At 38.4% G+C, this 20,087-nt stretch overlaps 1 protein-coding gene across 2 annotated transcripts in view; it reads right to left on the reverse strand.

The window, feature by feature from the left end:
• The window catches only part of Kdm1a (lysine demethylase 1A), a 65,010-nt gene extending 44,923 nt beyond the window's left edge, over nt 1-20,087 (reverse strand). For both annotated transcript variants that reach the window (XM_074081036.1, XM_074081035.1), the window contains exons 1-2: nt 19,600-20,087; nt 11,159-11,324 (exon numbers count right to left, since the gene is read on the reverse strand). In XM_074081036.1, the coding sequence (XP_073937137.1) occupies nt 11,159-11,324; nt 19,600-19,947 (514 nt within the window). In that variant the 5' untranslated portion in view covers nt 19,948-20,087. The remainder of the gene's footprint in view (nt 1-11,158; nt 11,325-19,599) is intronic.

Here is a 20,087-nt window from a genome sequence, read left to right on the forward strand (position 1 = left end):
AACTACATGTCATACAATAAACTAATTGTTTATTTTAATCTACAGGTAGCTCTTAACTGATATTTTTCTGTGAGTCAGTGGTACTTAACAAAAATATGGATTTCTTACCCAACTTGTATGTTAAAAAAGAGGGAAAAAAGGAACAATGTTAGCAGTCCTTTTCATCTTCTGCTTTTTAAAAACTACATTAAAGAAACTCTTAGAAAGATACTGCTGTAGCCAGGTATCATGGTTTATACCTGTAATCCCAGCTACTCAGGAGATTAAAGTGGGAGAATTTTTTTTTTTTTTGACAGTTCTGGAGTTTGTACTCAGGGCTTTGTAACTGCTAGGCAGGCACTCTAGCTTGAGCCATCCCTCCACCCTAAGAATTGTGGGTTTGAGGCAAACCTTGGCTACATAGCAAGACCTGTCTCAAAAAAAAAAAAAAAAAAAGGAGACATTATTCTTTGATAAAAGTATATAGGAACACCCATGTTCACTGCAGCACTATTCACAATAGCCAAGTTATGGAAACAGCCAAGATGCCCCAGCACTGACGAATGGATTAAGGAAATGTGGTATCTATACACAATGGAATTTTATGCAGCCATGAAGAAGAACGAAATGTTATCATTCGCAGGTAAATGGATGGAATTGGAGAACATCATTCTGAGTGAGGTTAGCCTGGCCCAAAAGACCAAAAATTGTATGTTCTCCCTCATATGTGGACATTAGATCAAGGGCAAACACAACAAGGGGATTGGACTTTGAGCACATGATAAAAGCGAGAGCACACAAGGAAGGGGTGAGGATAGGTAAGACACCTAAAAAACTAGATAGCATTTGTTGCCCTCAATGCAGAGAAACTAAAGCAGATACTTAAAACAACTGAGGCCAATAGGAGAAGGAGACCAGGAACTAGAGAAAAGGTAAGTTCAAGAAGAATTAACTTAGAAGGTAACACACATGCACAGAAAATCAATGCGAGTCAACTCCCTGTATAGCTATCCTTATCTCAACTAGTAAAAACCCTTGGCCTTTCCTATTGCTTATACTCTCTCTTCAACAAAATTAGAGATAAGGGCAAAATAGTTTCTGCCGGGTAGTGAGGGATAAGCGGGGGTAAGAGGGGGAGGTAAGGGAGGGGGTGGGGGAAAGGGGGGAGAAATGACCCAAATATTGTATGCACATATGAATTTAAAAAAAAGGAAAATAAATGGAACAAGATGGTAATACAAAAAAAAAAGTATATAGGAGAAATATGGAAATTATTCAACACTCTGAGAAGATTTTTTTAAAGGATCCCTCATAACACAATAAAGTAATGAACTCCAAGGTATTATTTAAGCAGAGAACTAAGAGGAAAATAAGCAGAAGGTAAACATGCAAAAAATGATGGAAAACAAAACTAAAAAGTACAAAAAATAAGATAAAGGAACAAGATATTTATCTTGGCTTGATAAAAATTTAACTTGTTTAGAAATAAAAATGATGGGATTGCTATTTTAGAACCATAACATGCTCACAGGAACTGGAAGGTGCCTACTTCTCCAAAGAGCTGAAAAATACCGTATGTATTGTAGTATTGTGGACTAGTCATCACTGTCATTTCTTTCTTTTTTTGAGACAGGGTCTCACTTGTAGCCCAGGCTGGACTTTAACTTGTGATCTTCCTGCTTCACATTTTCTTAATAGCATCCATACAAACATTCACAGCTAACTTTCCATCCACGTAGTGTTCATGTGACAATAGGCAAGAACAGGTGTTATCTTCCATAAGCAAAAATTCAAATTAGAAAATGAAAATATTAGAAAAAAAATTTTCAATATCATCTGTTTTGGCACTACTTACTTGCTTTTTGAGGGGGGGAGCAGTATTGGGGTTTGACGCAGGGCCTTGTGCTTGTTAGGCAGGTGCTCTACCACTTGAGCCATACTCTCAGCCCTTTTTGCTTTAGTTATTTTTTGAATAAGGTCTTGCATTTGTGCCCAGGGCTGGCCTGGACTGCTATCCTATTTATATTTTTCACATAGCTGGGACGATAGGCATGTACTACCAGACCCAGCTATTACTTAAGATGGATCTTGAGATCCATCTGGGCAGATCCTTCTGCCCAGGCTGGACTTGAACCTCGGTCCTTCCCAATCTCCACTTCCTGAGTAGTTAAATTATAGACATAAGCCATGGTGCCCAGCAAAATAGGTTATTTGTGCATCCCATCTCCAAACTGAATATCAACTCTTTTGGCTTATCTTACACAACAACCTATCAGTTGTCCTTCAGGTATGATTCAAGAGAATACTCTTCCAACATTTTAAAAGGAAGTCTATGCTGACTTTCAAATACTTTTATCTGGCAAGCATCAGTATGGAGGTGAAAATCATTGGTTTTTCTGTTCCTAAGAACTTCAATTCACATTTTGACTGTTTCTTGGAATTACATTCATATTGGTAACTTTTGTAAACATTTTGAGAAACTTCTAAATCTTCTAAGAAGCAATAACTTTTAAAGAGAAGATCAGTTATCAAAATAGTCAAATTTATAGAATAAAAGTGAACTTGATAAATTAGCAAAGGGGACATTTCAAAAGTTAAGCATATCTTTGAACACATAATCTCCACTTTTTAATAATGAGTTGAGTTTCTTATTTAATAATCTCATTAATTTAATGTTTACTGAATATGTATCCAAAAACTGCCATACACCAAAAGTAGAATGAATAGAAACGCTGTTTTAAAGAGTTTATTATCTACTTGGGGAAAGATGAAAATCATCCACAAAGAAACTTTTTTATTTTTTTAAAGGAAATAAGCTAACACAGACTTGAGAATCAAGTCCACAGATATTTGGATAGAATGACAAGCAGTGACCAACACCACAAAGGCAAGGAGAAAAAGGAGAAAAGCAGGTTCAGTGTGTCAGAGGGCTGTGCACAGAACCTGCTTACTGCAGTGGAGGGTCTGAAAGGCAGTGGGTGATCAAGCAGAGGAGGAAAATGGACCATTTTCACGTCTAAACCTAAGCTTGATCTTGGCAGTAATGAAAGAAAACTGTGTGATTATTAGCAAGAAAGCAGCAAAACAAGTCATTTTAAACTAATCTGGGTACTTTGTACCTGATGGAAAGAGGGAAAGGTAACCTAGACAAAGGCAATTCAAATGAAAACAACCTAAATAATGTAGATGTGAAATGAAATCCACTCAGAATAAGATGGGTAAATGGATTAAGGCACAGCAAATCACAAAGGCTGTGTCCAAGAAGACACATGACTTTAAAATGGACTTGGGAAAAGGGATAAAGGACTTTCAAGATGATTCTAAGGCTTATAAATGATTTCTATAAGGTAAGTGCTCTTACTGTTTGAGCCACTCCACCAGCCCGGCTCTAAGGTTTTTAATTTAGGAAAGTGGCATGCAATTGGACAAAATGGGAAATTTGGGAGATAAGCTAGTAAAATTAAATGGAAATGTTCTAAAGATGGCTGGAAATTAAAGACTAGAACTTGGAAGTAAGAAAGGGTTTTAAAGACCTTCAAACAGCATGTGAGGCAGTTATAAATGCATGACTCACAGGAAAGACAGTTTCAAAAAAGAACTGGTCAACAGAGACAAAGGATCAACAAAAGGAGGTAAAAATCTGACATCATCTGATGCCGCCTTCCTGCTTGCTGTGTGGTGACCTTTAGAAGCACTACTCGAGTTTACTACGCTCAGTGCACCTCCTTTCTGTTACCTTTCTGACTGTGATCCTTGGCAGAACACATGCTCTATACCAGTGAGCAGAAACGCAAAGTGAACTGGGCTCACAGAGGTAGCCTACACTAGCCAGAAGGAAAACCCTCAGGGATTGGCTCCTCTGAAGTACACTACAGGGTCAAAGAACCGTACTCTGGCAACAAAATTATTCCAAATGAAATTCATGGGTTTTCATGGGAACAACCCCAGGGTTACATTACCATTTAAAACACTGAACTAAAACAGTCTTATTAAGGTCTAGAACAGAAAAAACAGTTCTGCTTCAAGTAAGAGCCTGCCTGGAACTTTGACTGCACCACTGAAGGAGCAGAGCTGAGAAGCTTAGCTCAGGGATCCTATCAAAAAAGTAAAAACACCTACAAACTCCAGAGGAGTTTGATTTTCAGAAGTCCACGTAAAGACTTTATATTTTCATGTACTATTTACCTAGACATTCTATAGTACAGATTTTTCCTGATTCTTACTTATTTTGGAACAAAGTCTTGGTTCACAGGTTAAGTATCAAAATGTTCCAAAGAAAGCTTATAATTCAGATGATACCCAACTACCAAATGTAAGGTGGGCCTGAGTGGTTAACAAGTTTACTTTTTAAAAAGGATAATATTAAACTTTATTCTGGAGCTCCTATTACAAGTACCATTGCAACAGTTCACACCTGGTAACAATGAAAGGCGGTTCCTAGCAAGACAAGCCCCTTTCTCAGAACTCTGGCTACAACATCTTCTAAAATTATGTACAGTTTCCTTTTCATCATTAAGTATGCCTTGGGTCTACACTTCTATGAGGAATACGCAACTTCTTAGGCATTAATTAATCATGTATTCTTCTATCTTCAAATAAAATGCAAAAAAAAAGAGCAAAAACTCTTTATCAAAAGTTGAAAAATCGGTGATCAGCAAATATGGCAAAAAATGTTAACACTTGTTATTACCTCAACAGTTGATACATATATTTTGATTATATTAGTCTCTTGAGAGAAGTCTGTATTAGAAAATACCAAAACTTTCCATTCTTCTGACTTAACATAAAAGATTAAATACAAAAATTTAAAAGTTTTTACAGACATGCACACACACTGTTAACACTTTCAAATGCTTACAGAAAGCTTTATTTCATAATGACATATGACTGACAATGAGGTAAACTGACCAAATCTTTTTCTGAATAAAATATCAATCTACCCTAGTCCCAGTACAATTCTGTGTATAGTAAATACAAGATGTTCACATACAAAGGTGGATTTCACATTTTCTCATCATTTGGCAAATGAGAAAAATCCCATGACAAAGGATCCCATTCTCCTATTACAACATGATCAGACCAAATAAATGATGGCACCAAAAAAGAACTCCAAGGCATTAGGAAAATAAGGTTGCTCAGCTAAACAAATTAATACTTTTCCTTAATCAAAAGTAAAACAAAATAATCAATAAAATTTACTTATTGAGTAGCTCAATCTCTCAAAGACCAAACATCTAACCAATGGTTCTTACCAGCCAAAAGCAGTACACAGTTAAAAATCAAGATCAAAAACTGCTTCATAAAAGCCCCAAATCATCCTACCATGTTTAATGTAAAATTCCCCAAATCCAATATTGGGCAAAAACTTTATTTAAAAACAACTTATAAGAGAACTACTGTACACAGTGACTATGGTTAATAACAATATATTGTATTTTTGAAAAATGCTAAGAGCACAGACATGAAGTATTCTTACCACAAAAATGATAACTATGATCATACATGTTAATTAGTAATACATATTACTTCAAAACACGAGAAGTTCATACAACTTTATCTATCACTTTATAAGATAAAAACTTCTGTGTTCTCTCCCCACTTTGTATATACTTTTATTGTGCTATTTCTTCACTGTAGCAATTACTAACATCTGCAAGCCTTCTGGACTCCATTTTTTGCAGGAGGACCTAGTCTCCATCATTGTGCCTGGAACAAAGTATTTTAGTTGTTCAATTTATGTGTGTAGAATACAGTGAGGTACTACCGCATTGAGAAGAATCTTGTTTTGTGTGAACAATGTCTCTATTTTGCCTCCAAGTCCCTTTAGAATTTTTAAACTGAAATGTAACACTTAAGAGAGTTCTCCTTTCTATTAAGTATTCATGTATACATTTGTGTCTCTTGCTAGGCTATATAAATTATCTGAGAGTGGGTACCATGTGTTGTATAGTATACATATTTTGGTCAATTTATAGTATCTCTCAAAATATGAGTTTTGCTGAGTCAATCTAGATCACATTTTTTTCCCTCATTATTCAGAGAAACAGAGAGAAAAAGAGATGGAGTCCATTTCCTGAATGGACTCATACTTCATATAATGAGAACTCAAAACTGAATTTCAATTTCTCACCAACATTGAAAACTACTCCTGCTCTCTGACTCCACATGTAGACCCAGACAGAGAAATCTGAGAATAGTAATAGCATGACAAAAAACAAAATTATTCTCCTTAACTCTGACCATAACTATCCAGGCTACTGAACCTGGTACTTGGGTCACCACTACCCATGCCTGCTACCAACTGCCATCAGTATGCCTGTCTTGCAGGGAAGACAAGGGTACCTTGTAAACCAAGAACCACACAAAGCTAAGATGATATTACCACTGATTTTTTTTTTCTTTTACATGTAAGGACATCAATCCTCAGCTCTTCTCTGTCAACTATGAAGGATAATCCAAGAGATTCTGCCTTTTGCATTTTTGCTATACTGAATAATCAATTCATCAAATTTTTGTTCATTAATTTTCTGTCATGTGGATATTTTCATTAGAAGAGCATTTGTGGTCAGGCACCTGTGGCTCACGCCTGTATTCCTAGTGACTCAGGAGGCAGAGATCAGGAGGACTGTGGTTTGAAGCCAGCCCAGGCAAATAGTTTGTGAGACTCTATCTCAAAAAAAAAAAAAAAAAAAAAAACCACAAAAAAAGGGCTGATGGAGTGGCTCAAGCTGTAGACCCTGAGTTCAAACCCAGTACTGGGAAAAAAAAAAAAAAAGAGCATTTGTGATCGAAAGTCACTGAATCAAACTAAATACTTCTACCCTTATCTTTTATAAATTTTGAGTTATTTGGCATTTTTATTAATTCAAGTTGAATCTTTTTTTTTTTTCTGATGGTACCAGGGTTTGAACTTAGGGGTTCACACTTGCAAAGCAGGAGCTCTATCACTTGAGCCACACCTCCATTTTACTCTGGTTATTTTAGAGATGGAGTCTCAAGAACTATTTGCCCCAGATGATTTAGAACTATAATCCTCCCAATTTCAGCCTCCCAAGTAGCTAGGATTATAAGTGTGAGCCACCAGTGCCTGCTTGTATCTTCTTATTCACGCTTTTATATATGCTAGCAAATCATTTAATATAGAAAAGCCTGACTAATGAGGAACACAGGAGACTGGGCGTGAATCAAGTGGAAGAGTGCTTGCCTATGAGGTCTGTGTTCAATCTTCGGTACTAAAAAAAAAAAAAAAAAAAAAGTACATAGGACAGCAAACAACGAACTGAATAAAGAAAGAAAAAAAGCATTTTTCCAAGAGAAGGCTATTTCAACAGAGGGACAGTTATTCTAAATCAGTAAAGTCCAACTCAAAGATTTTACTCTATTTTGTGGAAGTGTGACACACTCCAAAGGCAAGATGTTCAGAACTAAAAACAAATCCTTTCGTTTGTACAGAAAAGGTACTAGTAATCCAAATTAAACCATCATTTGTTAAAATAAACATATTAAGTAATATAGTAAATGTAAAAGCACCTGGAAGTTTTTGGTAAAACAAAATAAGGCAGGATTTAAATACAACCAATATTTGATATTAAAAAGTCCATGTTTATCCATATAACTATCACAGGACTATAATGCTTCATGAACTTATGCTCAAAAATTGAAAATGTAAAACAATGTTTTAAGCCCAGAGAACTTCTTCCAATAAAATAAACCCACTTTGACAAAGATAAATCTCGTTTCCATAACAATAAATCAACTTTGGGAGCTGGGGATATAGACCAGTAGTAGAGCATGTACTTAGCATGAGGAAGGCCCTAGGTTCCATCCCCAGCACTAGCCCCTCCCCCCAAAAAATAAATATCAACTCTGATATTGAGAACATTTTTCCATTGACAAAAATCCACTGAACTCAATTACCAAAATAGTCTAAGTTATTTCTCCAATTCCGATCTCCTTATCCTTTTAGTCAACTTTACAGAGCACATCAAATTGACTTTTCTACAAAAATATTTCAGTACAACCCCTCTTGCTCAACAAAACCTCAGCAAGGAATAAGGGAGGGTAGTTACAGACAGCAGCTCAGTGGCAGAGGCTAGTCTGGCATGCTAGAAGCACTGGGTTAGATCCAAAGCACTGCAAAATCAAAATAAAGAACAACCCTCAGTACTGCTACCCCAACCAGACACTCCAACCTGCTCAAATTCCTGAGCCTGGCTTAGTCAACCAAGGATACCCACAAATATGACTCCAATGTGCCTTTCCAGCTTCTTCCTCCCCAGTCCTCCCCTAGAGGAATTCTCCAGTTAAATCGTTTGACCCACTGACTTTAGAACACCTTGTGCTCTCATAACAAAATTATTTTCTTCTTAGAAAGTGAGCAAAATTTTCTAAACAGGTTTAAAACTTCGTAAGAAGAAACTATAGGCAAACTTAACTTACATACTTTATAGAGTAAGTGAACTTCAAGTTATTACATAAAAAGTGATTGAGATAAAAAGGTCTGGTAAGCAAATAAGTCTCTGAAGATTTTAATATACCCATATGACAATTCTTCCATTCAATTTTTAACTGATCTGACACAACAGACATGGTAATCCTGGACAGTTCCCAAATACTTAACTCCCTTGGTAACATTTCATGATTCACCATCAAGGCCCAGTCTATTTCTAAACTACAGAGGACAGTAAGTTGCCATTGCTTTCTACAGAAAAGTCCTTTCATTCCAGGGGGCAAAAAAATAGTTCTGTATTTTAGAGAAAAAATACCTTTCTTTTTTTTTTGGGGGGGGGGGGTGGAAGAAGGGTTTCAACTCACCTTCATGCTTGCAAAGCAGGCACTCTTCCACTTGAATCACAACTCCAGTCCATTTTGCTGTGGTTATTTTGGAAGTGGGGTTTTGGGAACTATTTGCCCAGGCTTGCCTCAAACCTCGATCCTCCCAATCTCAGCCTCCCAAGTAGCTAGGATTACAGGTATGAACCACTTGCGCTCAGAAAAAATACCTTTCTTTTCATAACCACAAATAACACACTGGAAAATTTTGGCTGTTACCTACACATCTGTAAGCACAGCAGATACCCTCAACTTCAAACAAAACTATCCCCAAGAGTATCAAGATAACTTATTTAAATTACAACACAATAGAATAAAGATGGTTCCCCTAAATCCTAAACCCCTTTACTAAGACACTTTTTATGGCCACAGTGCCTGACATTTATGTAACAAAAATAGCAAAACTTATTTTAAATTTTTCAGAAGACAGAATTTATCAACTTTGTACCTATGATAAATCACTGACGACCACACCAAAAGGAGGATAAAGTAACACTGAGCTATCAGATCATCACTGCATAATACTTAAGAGTCCTTGAACTGAGAAATCAGCAGTTTCTTGAGTTGTGACAGGTATCTCATTAGCTGATGCACAGCAAAGGAAGAAGAAAAGAAAGGTAAAGATCCAAAAGACTACAGAAGGAGGAAGGGAAGAGGGGTTAAGGGAACAATTGGAGGTAAGAACAGAAGAAGAAAACCAAATATATAGGACAAGGAAGAATTAGAAGGAAGAATCAGTAATATGAGAGGTGTTGTTGAGGCTATGCCTGCCTCTAGATATGTGACCTAAAGGTAATACAGCACTGAGTCTAGCAACCTTCCAACAAGGAGTTGCCCAATAAGTCATTTTAAGACAATTCTAAGAAAAACACTCTTGAAAAACTTGTGGCTCATGGGATGAATTGATCTACAATCTAATTTTTCTGTTTTCAAACAGTATTTACTTTATTATACTTTATTTCAATCCTATAAATTGTAAATTTTCAGTCAGAATTTCAGCTCTAAACCTAAATTTAAATTAACATTTGACTTGCAATTCTCAAGCGAAGCAGCAGTACCAGTAGTGTTTTTTCTAAAGTAAAATAACTTCTAGTAATTTACAGTAACATTGTAGAGGAGAAACACTTAAAAAAAGATAAAACTTGTCAAAACATGGCTTAATCTGTGTTCCAAAGAAAGTTAATACAAGATACAGCAGATGAAGTCTGAAATAGGCATCTTGATTTCAAAAGACAGAGGACTAAAAGAATTGGTGAGGCAAGTGGTTCTGGAGTTAATGGAAATATAAAGTATTTCAAGAAGCTGGGCATGATGGTACATGCATATAACACCACCACTCAGGAGATGGAGGCAGCAGGATCTGGATAGGGTTAAAGGCTACCCTTGGCTACATAAACCCTGTCTCCCCTCCACCAAAAAAAAAAAAAAAAACCAAGAAGAGGAACTTAGTAAAATTCAAAGTTAAAAACTTAACGAATTGTTATGAAGGGCAGAAGTTACAAAAAAACTAAGATTTTTTTTTTTTCTTTTGTTTGGTCTTTCCAAAACAGAAGAAGAACTCCCCCAACTGGTCAGGACACAGCCTCAGAAAGCTAGAACTCAGAGCTAGGAATGTTAGTGAGAGTTCTTTAAAGCTGTTTGAAGCTCTGAAACCTATATGGATTCCAATAGTCTTTCCATGGCATAAGGAAGTTTGTGTAAGCTTAGATTCTTTCTTTAGTCTTTTCTAATACCATTCCTTTGATTGGAGGGCTCAAGAACTAAACAATTATAGGTACTTAGGCCTTTTCCTTTTAAATTCAGAATATGTATTTTTATGGGACTGGGAGAATGATTCAGATGGTAGAGAACGTGAGTTCAATTCCCCAGTACTACCATTTTTTACATTTGCTCACCAGGAAAAGGCATACCTCAAAACTGATCCATACCATGAAGGTTTTATCAGAAAGTATCTATGTTATTAGTGTAGAATTTAGCCAGAATAATTTCTGAATCATTCTACCTTTAAATTGTGAGTCAGAGCTGTTAATGTCAGCAACAGTTCTTTGGAGTTTGGGGTTGTGTTTTCTCTTAACCATTTTCCTCCTACTTTCTAACCAACTTACACTGTCATTGTCCTTCTACCGCCATGCATTACTTTCCTCTGATATATGTACATGCATATACACGCAAAAAGATCATCAGTACCACTATGTGTACACACACATATAAAGACACACATGGCAAGAATCTCAATATCAGAGCATAAACCAAAGATGAAGACATAAGCTACACTGCCTAACAGGACTAAATCCACTTATTCTTATTTCTAAGATAAAACAAATTGTGATTGGTTACTACAGCTCACCAGATGGCTCTTCAGGCTCACTTTCATTTTCTTCCTCAGGTGGGGCTTGAGGGGGTGGTGGGGGAAGCTTCTTTTCCTTCTCTGCTTTGGCATTTCTCTCTTCTTCTGAATAATACTCATCTTCTGAGAGGTTGGCCAAGCTTTCATCCATCTCTCTGTATTCTACCTATGTGGAAATTACATCAGCAAAAGTTAAGTACAGTGAACCTCTAAAATCAGGGACCCTGGTTGGAACCATTAGTGAATATAAACTGCTTTCTAACTTCAAATTTTAAAGGAAATACACATGTAACAAGGAACAAACTTGCTTATAATAGGTAATTATTAAAAACTTAAAGTCCAATGAAACAATCTTGTGTCAATTCAGGCTTAGCATAATCTATATATTCAAAAATTCAAATTTTCTGAGGCTCTCTACAACTCCTACAAGTTTTTTTCCAGTGTGTATATATCATGCTCACATACTGGAAGTCCAACAAGACTAAAATAACTCACAGACAAAAACACAGTTAACTACAGCTGGGTATAGTGGTACACACCTGCAATTCCAGCACTCAGGAGGCAGAGGCAGGAAGAGCTCAAGTTCTAAGCCAGCCTGTGCTACAAAGAGAATTCAAGGCCAGTCTGAACTGTATAAGATAACCCTGTTTTGAAAAAACAAGGACAAAGGATGTAGCTCTAGTGGTAGAATGATTCCCTAGTATGTGCAAGGTCCTGGGGTTGATCTCAAGCATCACAAAAAGAAAAAAATAATATGTGTGTGTGTGTTTGTGTACCAAGCCTGTCTAAGGACAAGTCTGTGCTTTTAAAATAAAAAAAAAAAAGAAAAGAAAAAAAATTCAAGGAAGTACAACTCTCTAACACTACGGAGTCAATGAAAAGATGAAATAAATAAAATAACCAGATACGGAGAAAGAACAAAGACAACAGTTTCCACATACAACATATCTAATATATTAGATTCTAAATGAATAGTCCTATGGATTACAGAGAATATAATCTATTTTTAATTTTATTTATTTATTTATTAATTTTTGACCAGACTGGCCTCAAAAATCTCCCTGCCTTTGCCTCTTACCAAGTACTGGGAATACAAGCATGTGCCACCATGCCCAGCTTCTATCTTAATTTTCTAAATGCCTTTGAAACAGCGCTAGGTGGCTGCGTACTTTTTTTTCCCTCCCTTCTTTTTGTCTCTTTTTTCTTTTCCCCTCTTTAAATGACATGACCATAGGATTTGGGGGATGAGGGAACAGCTATGAAAGAGGTTTACTGAAAAATAAGATTGGGTTACAAAATGGAAATAAAAAAATCAAAGATAAGTTGACTAGTTATGATCTACACTGTAGGAACTTAATTCAACATATAAGTAATTGTATAGTATTCTTTTACTGAAATACTGAACACTGCACAATGGAAAAAATAATTATGAGTACATCCCCTACCTTTAATAAGCTAAAAACATGGTTGAAGAAAACCTGAAATGTAAATGATACTAAACTTTTTCTAACTGAGAAAAACTGTAGAAATACATCTCAGGACAATGGGTAGAAAAGGAAAAAAGAAAAAAAAGGAGAAAAAAAGACTTCAAAGAAAGATCAGAAAATGTAAAAAAGAAGCTTATAGTATGCAGTTTTCTTTCTTCTTTTACACCCCTCAAGAGTGTTTGACCCCTTTCTTCCCCTAAAGACTCTCTGCTTTGCTCTCCTGCCCACTGATCCTATCATTCAATAATCGCTTAAACAGTACCTAATAGGCAATGGATACATTTTAAGAAAATCCTCTTACTGCAATAATTCAGCTTTTCCCAAAAGTTGTTCCATTAGATACAAAGACCTTTGAAGAAAGAAGGGATCCAAGATCAAGTATGGAAAACTGTTCTTTTTAAACCCTCTCTAATAGAGTCACATTAAAGGTACTGAGAAAGTCTGTTTAATCCAATGTTTGACCAAGAAATAATTATTAAAAAGTAATATAACTGGAAAAGGCTCTTCTAGAGAGCTCTTAATCTTGCTGGGGACTTGGCTCCAATGTAGAACATTTGCCTAACAAACTCAAGGCCCTGGGTTCTATCCCTAATACCATTAAAAAAAAAAAAAAGTCTTAATCAGGAAAAAAAAAACAAACAAAAAAAAACCTACAGAACATTTAAAGGCACTACTTAAAAAAGAAAACGCCACCATTCCACAGAGCCTAGGATTTTTCATGTAGTATTTTAATTTTTAAAGTACATTATTAAAACAAATAAATCTACACTCCTATGTGTTAAACTAAGCCTTAACTCTTTAAGAACACCAGCACCTTAACTTCCATTGCTCACGTAACTCAATTTTACATATCCCTGAAAATAAAGTTTCTTCTATCATTTATATTCAACTGTATGTCCTTAGATGGACAGTAAGGAAGATTTAAAAAGGATGCTGGGTGCTGGTGGCTCACACCTGTAATCCTAGCTTCTCAGGAAGATTGAGGTTCAAAGCCAGTCCAGGCAAATAGTTCGAGACCCTATTTAAAAACAAAAACAAAAACAAAAACTGCCACCACAAAACAGGGCTGGTGGAGTAGCTCAAGGTGTAGGCCCTAAGTTCAAGTAGCTCAAGGTGTAGGCCCTAAGTTCAAACCCCGTACCACAAAGAAAAAAAAAAAAAAAAAAGAAGCAAATAAAATAAAAAACTTCTACACTACTTATCAATCAGTTCTGGATTGTATACTTCATAAATGAAACAAAAGCAGAAATAAAAATTTGATTCTAAGGTTGAAACAAGATTGCTTAATCTCCAATCTCAAATTTGGCTTTACCAATGGACTCATTTTCTCAGACTGACAACTAATATAAATAGTGTAAGTTTAAACTTCTTAATAAGAAACAGATAAATAGTATTTTGGGGATTTTGTGTTTTATAAAAAGGATTCCCCCAATTTAATAAAGCTTTAAAATCATCTATTCCCCTAAGAAGGGAGGAGGATAGAAAAGTCCTTGAACCCAATGGATTGGGACTCCTCATCCCCAAGTAAATCTTCAGACTTCCATGGTTCCACATCTTTATAGATGTTCCAAGAGGCAAATTATGAGTAGAGTAATTATTTTTACTTTTACTCTGATGACTCTCAAATTTTCATCTCTATAGTCTCTTCCTTATCTCCACATGTACTATAAAATGATTCACTCACTTTCCAATCACTAGCCTCCAGTCTTTTTTTTTTTCCAATCTTTCTTCCTTTATAGTTCGTCTAGGGCACAAATGCTTATCAATTTTCCAGATATGTTATATTTTTGGATAGTTACAGTTGTGTGCCAAATTTTTTAAAATGGCTCTAAACTATCAAATTCATCATTTCAAACACACTAAACAAGAAGTCCTCAGGGCCAGGTGCTGATGACTCATGCCTATAATCCTAAACTACTTGAGAGACTCAAATCAAGAGGATGGCGGTTTAAGGTTCAGCTTGGGCAGAAAATTAGCAAGACCTTGTCTAAACCAACAGCTGGGTGTGGTGGCATGCATCTGTCCTCTCAAGCTACACAGGAGGCTGAGAGTGGGAGGATCACAGTTTCAGGCTAGCCCGGGCAAAAAAGTTTATGGGATCCCATCTTAACAGGGAAAAAAAGCTGGGTGTGGTGGGTGCACCTGTCATCCCAGTGATAGCTGGGAAGCCTAAAATAGAATTGCAGTCCAGGCCCACCTGCACAAAAAGTGAGATCCTATCTCCAGAATAACCAGAGCAAAAAGGGCGGAGGCATGGCTTGGGTTGGTAGAATGCCTGCCTAGCAAGCACAAAGCCCGGAGTTCAGACCTGGGTACTATTCTCTCCAGCCCCCTGCTCCCCCTGCCCAAAAAAAAACAACAGTCCTCAGGGTTGGGATGTATTTCAGAGATACAGCACTAGCATAGCATGAACAGGCCCTGGGTTCCATCCCAAGGGGATTAGGGATGGAAGCACTCAATGATGTTCTAACCACTCCTAAACTCCTTAACAGCTTCTCCCCATCTTTTTCTGCTAATTCAATGCCTAAAATCCAAGGCCCACTTCCTCTACAAATTATTTACTAATTATTCTAAACTTATAAATTCATCTTTTCCTTTATGGTCTATACTTCACAGCCTAGTTCAGTGTTGTCTGATAGAACTTTTCTGTGAAAAGGAAATGTTTTGTACCTGTATTTCCAATATTGAAGCCCCTGGTCACATCTGGCTACTGAGCACTTAAAATGTGACCAGTGAGACTGAAAAAACATTTTTAATTTTAACTTTAATAGCCACTTGTGGTCAGTGGCCATAGTATTGGATAGCATAAATCTAGCACACTCTACAATCTGAACATAACTCTATAACCTAAACTGATCCCTCCTACCTTGATCCTAGATAAAAGCCATCTCCAATTACATTTGTTTACCCATTGTTCCCAACACTCAGTTGTCCCTCTGAACTCCCTGCTGATTCTCAAACTACTGTGTACTATATTCTAAATATTTTTCACTTCCTTTTCTCCACTGGAAGTACTTAATTACTAATCACTTCCTACTATGCTAAACAGGCAATAATCATTTTGCTTACAAAACCTAACTACCTTACAAAGTAGCTTATTTGCTTGAAGAAAAAAAAACACAGAAAGATGAATTAACTCCAAAAGACCACCTTTTCAGCAGGAATTGCACACCTGCAATCCTAGTTACTCAGGAGGCAGAGATGGGGAGGCTCTCTGGGGTTGCAGTCATTAGCTACCATGTCCAGCTTTTTACTGGCTGAGATGGAGTCTTGGGAACTTTTCTGCCCAGGCTGGCCTCAAACTGCAATTCTCCAGCTCCTCAGGATCTCTGCCTCCCTAGTACCTAGGAATGCAGGGTTGAGTCACCAAGCCTAACCCTCAGTGTTCTTTTGAAAGTTTAAGAGCTAATCAAAATGGAAAAACAGCAAAGGGGAATTAAAATAAACACAAAATTACAAAGACAAAAATCTTACAGAATAGCCCGAACTCATCAACAGATTTAATACAATCCCAATCTGAATCCCAGCTTCCCTTTTTGCAGAAATTACTAAACTGACCCTATAATTCATATGGAAATGCAAAGGGCTGAGAACAACCAACATAATCTTAAAAAAGAACAAAACTGAAGAGCCTGCATTCCCTGATTTCAAAACATTTTATAAAGCTAGATTAATCAGAATAGTGTGGTATTGGCATAAAGACAGAAATACAGATAAGTGGGATAAAACTGAGAGTTCAGATACAGACCCTTACATTTATGGGCAGTCAACAAGGGTGTCAGCCATTCAATGGGAGAAAGAATAGTCTTTCAACAAATTGTGCTGGAACAACTGGATATTCACATGGGAAAGAATGAAGTTGAACCCCCTACCTCATACAATACACAAATAACTCCAAAAGGTTTATAAACCAAAATGGAGGGGCTATATAAAACCCCTTGAAGAAAACACAGAAGTAAATCATCATGTTATTGGATTAGGCGACACTTTTTTTAAACCAGTGGAGCAAAAAGAACAAAGGAAAAACAAATTGAACCACACCAAAATTAAAATCTTTTGTGACCAAAATAAAGAACTTGCTACAAAAGTTTTTAAAACCTCAAGTTTTTCTAAAACCCCAATTTTTTAAACTGAGGCAAAATTTTGAAGACACTTTACCAAAATAGATATAAATGGACAATAGGCACATGAAAAGATGCTGATCATTAGTCACCAGGGAAATGCATATCAAATCATAGTGAGATACCACTTCAGACCCAGTAGGATGGTCAGACAATACCAACTGTAGCCAAAGTCATGAAAAAATTAGAACCCTCATACACTGCTGGTGAAAATGTAAAAACTGTTCAGCTGCAACCATGGAAAAAAGTTTGACAGCAGTTCCTCAGAAAGACAAAATGGAATTACTGTATGACCCAGCAATTCCACTCCTAGGTATATACCATGAGAACTGAAAACATATTAGCCAAGCACAATAGCTCACACCTATAATTTTAGCTACTCACTAAGCTAAGTGAGAATTTCAGTTCGAAGCCAGGCCAGGCAAATAGTTCGAGAGACTCGACCTCGAAAATATCCAACACAAAAAAGGGCTGGCAAAGTGGCTGAAGGGATATAATGCCTGCCTAGCCAGCGCAAGGCCCTGAGTTCAAGCCCCAGTAGTGCCCACTCCCCAAAAAAACCAAAAAAACTGTACATTAATGTTCATAGCCACACTATGCATAACAGCCAAAAAGTGGAAACAACCAAAATGTCCATCAAATGAAAAGAGGTGGCATATCCATACAAGAGAATATTATTTAGTCAGAAGAGTTATAAAAACAGCTGGATATTGGTGGCTCACACCTGTAATTCTAGCTACTCCAGAGGCAGAGATCAGGAGGATTCCGGTTCAAAGTCAGCTGGGGGAAATAGTTCAAAAGACCCTATCTCAAAAAAAAAAAAAAAAAAAAAACCCACCACATAAAAGGGCTAGCAGAGTGGCTCAAGTGGTAGAGCACCTGCCTAGCAGGTGTGAGGCCCTGAGTTCAAACCCCAGCAACTCCAAAAAGGAGAAAAAAAAATTAAAAAGAGTTGTAAGTAATGACTGGAAATACTATAATTGAACTTTGGAAACATACTAAAGCTAAATATGAATGGCCACATATTGTATGATTGCATACAAAATGCTCAGAATAGGCAAATTCATAGACTAGGGGCTGCCAGGGGCTGGATGCAGAGGGAATGGGAAATGACTGCTAATGATACAGGTGTCTCTGGGGGGCGCCAACAATACTGAAAAATTGATTGTAGTGCTGATTGTTCGTCCTTGTGAATATGTTAAAAATTAATGAATTGTACACTTTAAAATAGTGAATTATCTCAAATCTGTTTTTTTTTTTCTGGCCACACCTTCTACTGAAATGGTAAAACAAAACCCTACTGGACTCCTGCCCTCTATTTCATTTCTGAGGGTTGAGGTCACTGACCTCTGGACTTTTCTAACCCATGCTTTGGTAAAGGTCTCCAAAAGCCTTTCCTCCAAGTTCATTTTACCAAGCACTGGGTATAATTTAGAGAGGTCTCTCAAGCAGGCAGTTCAAACAGGGTTCTCTACCTGAGTGGTACTCATCACAAGAAGCACCTCATCTCACCTGCACTTAAAAATGATACACAGGAGATGGCACAAACAGTGTATACACATGTAAGTAAATGTAAAAATGATAAAATAAGAGCAGAAAAAAAAATACACAACCGCCAGGGGCAGCAGTGTGCACTGTCATCCCAGCTACTCCAGAGGCTGAGGTGGGAGGATTGCTTGAGCCCAGGAGTTTTGAGACCAGCCTGGGCAACAACAGCAAGACCCCACATCAAAAACAAAATAAAACCACAGATAAGTTTTACAAGCATAAATGACATAAGCCACACAACTTTACTTAATATTTATAAAATATTTGTTATAAAACAAAATTTATTATAAAATAAATACATGTATTTATTTTGCGGGCTTCATACATACTAGGCCAACACTCCACCACTGTGCTACACCCTCAGTCTACTATGTCTTATACCCATATATACTTCCAGTTTTTTCAATCAGAATATGAAATTTCCAAAAAACGCCCAAGTCTGTGCCCTAACGCTGCTCCAGTGCCCTGAACACTGTTACCATCCGCTGTGGTCCTTTGTTTCAGGGGCCGATGATACCCTATCACAAGCATGGGGTTTCCATGTTTCTAACTTAACCTGCGTGACTTTAGGCAAGTTGCTTAAACTGTGGGCCTCAATCCTAAAACGGGGCTAAGGATAAGTGCCTGTGGGCGTTTAGCAAAAGAGACAAGTGGTGATACGCTGAACACAACACTGAGCAGAGAAATGAAGCAGGAATTGTCTGTAGTCCTGCTTGGTGTCAAACCTTTTTCTTTCCCATATGCTTGCAACTTAATTAACCGATATTAGTTTCCGCATAGGCTTCTCATCTATAGAAATCTACTCCCAAAGATCACAGGGAGAGTAAAAGCAAAAAGACACAAACTCCTGGCATACAGCAAACGCCTAATAGTAATTAACAGTAATAATAAATATGATGGTGATTAAGAATAAGTTCCCTTTTTTTTTTTCCCGCGATTTCTTTAGCATCAGCCAAGAAGCCATCATCCTGCTAAACAGTTTCCAGACTCATGGGAGGACAAACAAGAGGCGTCCCCAACAACGCCAGGCACGACTCCACCTCGGGAAGCCATTTTCCCAGCCAGAATATGAGGGGTGTCCAGGATGTCACGACAACAGCCTCTCACGTCCCCGATCTCCCCATGCCCACGTCTGCCGGTCCCCGCACAAAGGAGACCCTCCCCCTCCCCCGCCCCACCCGTCAGGCTGGAGGCCAGGCGGCCGCGCGTCCAGAGGGGAGGCCAGGGGGGACTCGAGGGAAGCGACACCCCGGGACGCGTCGCGGGGACAGGGGTCGAGCCTCACCTTCGCCCGCTTGCGCCGGCTAGTCCGCCGCCCCTCCGGAGTCTCTGCTATTCCTGTCTCCATGGGGGTCGCAGAACCGGGCACGGCCGTGGGCCCGGCCTGAGGCCCGGCGGACCCCGGCGGTTCGCCCAGGCCCCCGGGAGGCGAGGCCCGAGGAGGCTCCTTCTTGCGCGGAGTGCGCTCCCCGGCCGCCCCCGGTCCGACCTCGGTGGGGCCCGCCAGGCCCGCGGGCGGAGCGGCTACCTCCGAGCCATTCTCGGCGCCGCCCGCCACCCCTGGGCCAGCATCCGTCCCCGCCGCGGCCGCCGCCGCCGCCGCTGCGGCCGCCGCCTTCTTCCCGGACAACATCTCAGGCCGCCTGGCCGCCGACGGCCGCAGGGGCCGCTCGGTCTGCCGCTCCGTGGGTCCCGAGCCGCAGCGCCTTGCCTCGTTTCGCCTCGCCTCTCACCACCCGCGCGAAGCCAGCCGCCGCCGTCGCGTACGCACGC

Source organism: Castor canadensis, chromosome 7 (assembly GCF_047511655.1).
Source record: "Castor canadensis chromosome 7, mCasCan1.hap1v2, whole genome shotgun sequence".
NCBI classification, from domain to species: domain Eukaryota; kingdom Metazoa; phylum Chordata; class Mammalia; order Rodentia; family Castoridae; genus Castor; species Castor canadensis.